This window comes from Protobothrops mucrosquamatus, unplaced genomic scaffold, assembly GCF_001527695.2.
Source record: "Protobothrops mucrosquamatus isolate PMUCROS unplaced genomic scaffold, P.Mucros_1.0 scaffold65, whole genome shotgun sequence".
Lineage (NCBI taxonomy): Eukaryota > Metazoa > Chordata > Lepidosauria > Squamata > Viperidae > Protobothrops > Protobothrops mucrosquamatus.
In genome coordinates this window covers 507,576-515,198 of record NW_015386443.1, presented here as the reverse complement: position 1 = coordinate 515,198, position 7,623 = coordinate 507,576, and the positions used below count along the sequence as shown (strand labels likewise).

General features: G+C 42.1%; 1 protein-coding gene across 1 annotated transcript in view; it reads left to right on the top strand.

The window, feature by feature from the left end:
• The first annotated feature begins 2,014 nt into the window (after positions 1 to 2,014).
• The window catches only part of TSPAN2 (tetraspanin 2), a 50,615-nt gene continuing 45,006 nt past the window's right edge, over positions 2,015 to 7,623 (top strand). Inside the window, exon 1 of the mRNA XM_015812062.1 lies at positions 2,015 to 2,130. Coding sequence (XP_015667548.1) covers positions 2,062 to 2,130 — 69 coding nt within the window. The 5' untranslated portion in view covers positions 2,015 to 2,061. The remainder of the gene's footprint in view (positions 2,131 to 7,623) is intronic.

Here is a 7,623-nt window from a genome sequence, read left to right as displayed (position 1 = left end):
AACCACATAGGATTGTTAGAGCACAAAACAGCCTCCTTTATAAACTATTGCAGATTATGTTCTGTCATTTCTATGTGCAGACTCCAAATCTTATATTTTATATATTAAAACATTTCTCCTAGCAGGGGAAGCAAAAGCAGAGCATTTGTTTGTCTTAGATTTAATTCCTAGCTTTTTGAAATAGACGTTAAACTATACTGAGGCATTCTAGTCCTCATGCACTTGTTCATGCAATTCGTATTCTCACCCACTGCCTTCTACAACCTTGAAAAACAACAATTTGAAATATCCTTTTAAATAATCTGTTTTAAATGTATAGAGTCTCTACAAAATTTAGACCATCGAACTCTATGCTGCCTTTATTTTGCCACAGTGCTGGTGAAGATGGATGTCAGCATGATAACATTTTAGTACAACTAATGATTCCTAAAATGGGAATCACTTGTTCTCAGAGATGAGGGCAATGTCACACCTGGTCCAGGAAGTGCCATGCCCCACCATGAAGCAAGCAAGTCCAAATATCCAACTGTGCAGCCACTATGGAGATTTCCCCCCCCCCCTTGATGATGGAAAGGCAAGCAGTTGCATCCTTCTTTCCTGTCCTGTGTTTCCCTTTTGAGAAGAAATCCAGGCCATTATTCCCTGTCTTCCAAATGCATAGTTTAAAAGCAGCAGAGGTAAGAACAGGCTGATTCAGCAGTCATGTTTAGCCCCTTCTGTGATAAGGCTTTGTGGTCGGAACTTGTCTTCATGGGTCAAGCTTTTCTTAAATTAGGGAATACCGGTATGTGGTTATTAAGTTATTATAAGAGCCAGCTTGGTGTAATGTTTAAGGCACCAGGCAAGAAACTAGGAGTTCTAACCCTGCATTGGACACAAAGCCAACTAGGTGTCCTTGGGCCAGTCACTCTCTCTCAGTTCTAGGAAGGAGACAATGGCAAACCACTTCTTAAAACCTTGCCAAGAAAAATGCAAGGGATTTGTCTAGACAATCACCAGGAGTCAACATTGAAACAAAGGCACCGTCCTCAAATGTTATTGTAAGTCCCCAAATAAATTAAGTGTTCCAATTGCTGTCTTAATTTAGATATCAGACCATGGACTTTATTATTGTGGTAATTAGGCATACAAATCCATCTTCAACTGAATGCTGAGACTATTTTCCCATTTAAAAATATATTCATTAAAAACAGTGGCCTCTTTTAGTGCTATTCAGTATTAGTGTAAAATGAAAATTTGTTACTGGTAGAAAAGTGATGCTGTGCATAATACTATAAGCCATTTTTTTCTCCCTAGGAAAATAAAATCTATTTGCAGAAAGCTTTGAAACCTTTTATTTTTAATATGAGAAAAACATTTTAGAACAGCATCACGTTTGCAGCTGCAAACTTTTGCCACGTGAATTTAACTACAGTCTGCTTAAACAATCCAGTTTTCTGCAGTTCGACTGAATCATAAACTGCCGGGTGTCAGTCTAGACTAAAATGGTGAATTTGTTTTGCTCGACTGGCTGTTGTGGGAACACAGCTGCTATGTGGACAGGGTAGCTTTTATTACCAGCCTAGTTATCAGATGCAGGGGTGTCTATATATATTCAGAAACACGTCCTGGGCAAGCATTAATGGAATCAAACGGATCCTGAAGACAGCAAAGGAGGTGTGATATGAACGAGTCTAGTGCCAAAATGTAATCTTGGAGGCGGTTCCCATGAGCAGAATTCTGCCTCGACGCGGGTACAATTCCCGCCAAAGCGCATCTCGTCCAGTACCAGTTAAGACAAAAGCAAAAGCTGGGCATTTCTCGGCACCCTCGAGCCTTCCTTACGTTAGAAGACGAGTCCCGGTGAAGTCTCCGTTGGGAGCGGAAGGTCAAAGGTCCCTAAACAACAGCAGCTCCGCTCCGCCTCCTCCTCGCAGGCTCCGCCCCTGCGCCCTCCCCGGCTGGAAAGCGGCAAAGGGCTAAAGGCGCCTGCCGCGGCTTCTGGGCGAGAGGGACCGCCGGGGTTGTTGTCCGCTGCTGCCCAAAGAAGAAGCGAGCACGCGAGGAAGAGCCGCTGCTGCCATGGGGCGAGTGCAAGGAGGGATGCGCTGCGTCAAGTTCCTGCTCTTTCTTTTCAACTTCATCTTCTGGGTCAGTGCGGGGCCGGAGGAGCAGAAGGCGAAGCTCGGGGGCTAAGGGTTAAGGGGTGTGAGGGATCAGGGTGTCAACTCAGTGTGTGCATGTGTATACGTGCATGTGTGCGCGCTGTTGGGCAGGAACTGTGGTGTTGTGATGTTGAGAGAGGCGACCTCGTGCCAGGCTCTTCCTCCGCCTGGGGCGGCGACTGATCGGGCTTACTTGTCCGGTGCTGTCCGCTGTGCAAGTACCTCGCGCCGTCCCAACCCGCGAATACCCGCTGCTCCTTTCAGCCGAGCATCCTTTCCCACGCGAGAGTCCCGCGGCGTCGCGTCTTTGGGTTGTAATCCGAAATAAGAAAAACAAAGGCGAGCGATGTTGGAACCTGGGGGCTCAGCAGGGAATCAATGAAAGGACAGGTGTGCATCGGGAAAAGCAGGCGTGTTTTCATGCTGGAGCCCCACTTCTGTAGTCTCTGTCTCTCTGCAGTAGTAGTTGTTGCACATGCAAATCAGAGGGTTGTGTGAAAATAAGCCTTTGTATACGATGGACTGAGGTGTGCCGTGGCCTTCCTCAGAAGCTAGCAACACCGGGGATCCCACAGTATCACGTGTGATGCCAAAAGCCACCTTGCCTTGTATAATATTTCCCATCTTCCATAGCCAGGGCAGGGAGAGGCTGCCTACAATGCTGGACGCAGTTCAGAAGAGAGGACTGCCAAGAATCTGGGTGCATTAACAATAATTTCATCCCCCTAGCTCTCTAGGGCATATAGATCAGCTTGTCAAGACTTCCCAACACCTACCCAATAATGGTGTGACCCCAAAATACTGGAATAGAGGATTCCTCTTCCTGTTATCTGAAGTTGATCAAAAGATTATTTTTTGTAGTATTTTTTAATTATTATTTTTAACTGAAGAAGGCTTCTGATGTCAAGGAAGACAATAAGCATGGAAGGCTCTTTCCTTGACTGGCATCAATTGGTTATCTTTATTCAGCCCCAGATAACATCATTAATTTATAATCTGCAGTCAAGTTCTGTTGTCAATTATTAGCTTTTGGGGATAGCAAGAGGTTTTTTTTGAGACTCATATGTCCCATGGACTAATATTCTGCCTCCAGCGTTGTGATCACATTTATGATCTGTTAATTTCAACAGCTCTATTAACAAGAGTAGAGGAATAACCATGAGGCTGAGTACATTTTAAGCTATATAATTAACATAAGTTTGCTTTTTATCTTGCTAAGTGTTGGAATTAAGCTTCTGAAATTTTCTAGTGAGCGTGAAAGAATCCAGTGCTTTGATGTGTCTCAGCCAGACTGTTTCCATTAATAAAAGAATGTTGTTTCACTTTTTATCCCAATTCTGAAGAAACGAACATCACTTTATTTGCTGGTAAATAGCACTCTATAATTTGTGTATCCATTGATCTTATTTCATACTAACATCAACCTCAGTAGAAAAAAAATCCCTTCACTGAAACTATAGAAAAAACAAAGGAAATAAACAATCCAAATGGGACACATTTGTTAATCCTTGACACTCTTTGCTATCAACATGTTCTAGAGAGCTATGTGGCTTTCTGTGCTTGAAAAGTGCAGCTAATCACCAATCTAAAGAGAAACAAAAACAAACAATTCATAAGGAAGTCATTATATTGAATTTATAAATATGGGTACACATTTGTGGTTACGTAAACATAGATCTCATAAATATGCATTTGCCCAGTGTGACTTTTCCATTACATATTTAGATTTGGAGGCACTGATTGTGGCTCTTTGCATAATGTCAGTGATCAATGGAATAAATAGAAATATTATAGGCCAACAAAAAATAAAACATTTTGATTAACCAATAGCAGGGCTTTTCAACCAGTGGTACGGGTACCACCTGTGGTACATTGGCACCTGGCAGGTGGTACACGGCCATCCTAGAAAAGTGGTAGCAGGGGAGGGAATGAGCTGAAGCCTGAGCGAGAGATGGCTGGAGCTGCAGGGCTGTCAGGACTCAGCGAAAGCACCAGGATCAGCGCCAGGCTCCAGCTGGAGCTCAGCACTGATCCTGGTGCTTCTGCTGAGCCCAGAAGAAGCGCCGACCAGCTGGAATGTTGCAGCATCTCCAGGGTCTTGTGATTTACATTCAGATGCTTGGCAACTGATTCATATTTATGACGGTCACAGTGTCCCAGGGTCATGTGAAGTGACCAAAACCTGCTGCAACCACCAAGCAGACGGGGGAATAAAAAGCAAAACCCCCCCACCCCACCCCTGCTGCCAATCCTCAACAGAAATGCTCACAACAATGAAAACCTCGGACAGGAGGAAGAGCGTGGGCGGGCGGGCGGGCAGGTGTCTTGCTTGGCTGTGGCTTGGGGGTCACTTTTTTCAGTGCCATTGTAACTTCGAACAGTCACTAAGCGAACTGTTGTAAGTCGAGGACTACCTGTACTTTACCACTTTTTTTCCTTTGGGGCGGGTCATCAAGTTTTTGACACCTTGCTAGGCAACTGGTAGTGCTCGGATATTGCCATATCCTAAAAGTGGTACAATGGGTGAAAAGGTTGAAAAGCCCTGGCCTATAGGAACTGACCTTTGATATACTCTATATATTGCATTTGTCTTTTCCTTCTTGAAAATGGGCTTGCAGTGGCCAGGTTAGCTTAGAACTACAGTTGCATTGACATCTGAAACATGAATAATTCAAAGCTCATTTTTACACAGACAGACAGACAGACTGACAGACAGACAGACACACACACAGGCACCCCAAATCCAGAAAGCTAAACAAAGAGTTGAGTTTGCTCAGCTAATTGTGCCAATTAAGGAATACAGATAATACAGTTTATTCTACTGCAGAGGGGAAAATGTACCAAATCCCAGCACATGACATGTAGAAATCCTGCATGCCATTCCTGGTTGCGGTTCTTTAACAATTTTTTCCATATATTTTGAGCTTACGATCCTACTCAAAAAGCCTAGAAAGCTGATGATTTGAAATATGAATGTAAAGGCTTCCAGGGCTCTGGTTGCTATTGTCATGTACAAAATTACATCCTTTGGTCATTGCAGGATTCCTAATAGTTTGTACCATTTCTTTCTTTTCTCTTTCCTGCTTGATGCACAGACAGTGCTCTCCTTTGACCCCACCCCCCCTCAAAAGCTTGGCAGTAGCTCTTGCATTCATCCTCTCTCCTGTTCACTAACTGCTCCATTTATCTGATGAAGTGGACTTTGGTCATTTCTTTTGTTCTTTGCAAAGACTTGCTGAAAACAAAAAAGACTCTGAAGATCAAGCTGTAGGTGGGATGTGACACCCCATTAAACAAGCACATGGAGAATGACTGCTCAGCTTGATCTTATTACCTCACAGCAGTGTGGACAGGAGAAGAACATGCCTTTGAATTGTGGCTGACAATGTGTTACAGTGAGACTGTTGTAATAGCATGGAGAAGAACATTGTGCTATGGAAACAATTAGAAAGTTATTTAATCTGATAACATGGCAGGGGCTAGTAGTTTGAAAGTAACAGGGTGTTTTTTTTTACTTTGTGCTTTTTTGGAAACCTTGGTCAAGTAGAGATATTAATGCTTTTAGATCAGCTTATTGCCAGTTAAGCTTTTAAATTATCTGGATTAATATAAGAGGAATTTTAGTTTCCTAAAGTTGCAAAAATGGTAGAATGTGTTTTGGATCATTCTAACTCTACAGTATTTTTTCAAATAAAATACTGCCAGCATGAGTATTGGTTTTTATTTGCAAGAACTTCAGAATAAAAAGTTGAAATATCACACATTAACCTATCAGTGGGTAAGATTCATTAAATGTTATGCTATTAAAGAGATTAATTTAACAAAAAGTAATTCTTCAATGTTAGAAAAAACCTGAATCACAGAGTTTTCATTATCCTTTTATGAGCTGGATCTGTAATCAGTTAATATTTCATATGATCAAAGGTTGTTTTTTTTTTTAAATTGGGATGATTTATTTATTCTATAATCATTTTTATACATTATTTTTTTCAGTTTTACTTTATTTTTTGTTTTCCTATTATTCTCAAAACCAAATTTTAAAAAAATCACTTCATGTAGCATACTAATACACAAGGATAAAGCTACAGTGGAATTTTTCTGTAGTGGGCTTGTATATGTCACACAACTCCCAGTGACTTTGGGCAATTTACAGTTGTGTGTGTTTTTTAAGTGTTTAACAAACAAAATAGATGACAGAGGTAACAAATCCAGTCGAGAGCAAAGAGGAAAAAGGAAAGACTTCAGTCATGCTGGCTAAAGGCAACAACTTCAGGGCCCTTTGAAATCACAGTACTGTGGGGCTGTTTGACCCTCATTCCAGAGGGCAGGACTGCTGCAGAAAAGGCACACGTCCTGTGTCCCGAGAGATAGCATTGTTTAAATCAGGGGTAGTCAACCTTGGCTCTTTTATGACTCGTGGACTTCAACTCCCAGAATTCCTGAGCCAGCATGGCTGGCTCAGGAATTCTGGGAGTTGAAGTCCACGAGTCATAAAAGAGCCAAGGTTGACTACCCCTGGTTTAAATGGTGGAACCTGGAGCATGCTCTCCATGCCAGATTGGGTTGGCCAAGCAGATACTAGAGAGACAGATAATCCCTTAAGTATCCAAGCCCTATACCGTATAGGGCTTTACAGGTAGTGACCAGCTTCTTGAATGTACTCAGAATCTGGCTGCAATGCAGTAGGCAAGCATGAGGTGACCGGGGCATGACTCACTGTCTGATGTCTTTACATCCAGAAATTTCCCTTAGGAAGAAAAAAAAATCTGTAATGTGTCCATACCTTCAGTGGAGTAACTTTTGGGCATCCAAAACATGACCTGACCATCTCTCCCTTTGTTGTCACATTCTCGTAGTAGTGGGCCCAGCTCTTCCCTTTCTTTTCTTTCTCTACTGGCATAGCCAAAAAGCCCTCTTTGTTGTTTTCCCATATGCCAACCTTTAGTGCTTTAGTCTTCCTGATTTTATTTCTGCTGATGTTTGTTACTTACTCAGTTCTATAAGGTAAATTAGACTAAGAAACCAATTCCATATAGATCTAAAAATACTTTTATTGGAACAGATATACAAGTATTAACAGAATCTTATAATTGGACCTGGGATAGACAGATGTTGGTTTAATCACAGGATGTAAACTGTTCTGAGTAAAGCTGCCTTTTGCAATTGACTGATGGTGAATTTCTCAATGCTTATGGCATTCAAGTGGTCTCCAATGGTTTTGGGATTGCACCCCAAGGTGCCTATTAATATTGGTATTACTTTGCTTTCCAATAAAAGAGGATATTTGTAGCTCAGGGTTGAAATGAGAAGTCCTTGGTGCTCTCTGTGCTTGCTTGTTTTCTTGCAGAAGTTTCATTACCCAAACTAGGTAACATCATCAGTGCTAGTAAGCAGTGGTGTTTGCTCTTATTTTATATTCTGGTGGCTTGCCCTGCCAGTGTTGGTGGGAGTGGTCTTATAGATTCTTTTGTTGGGCTGT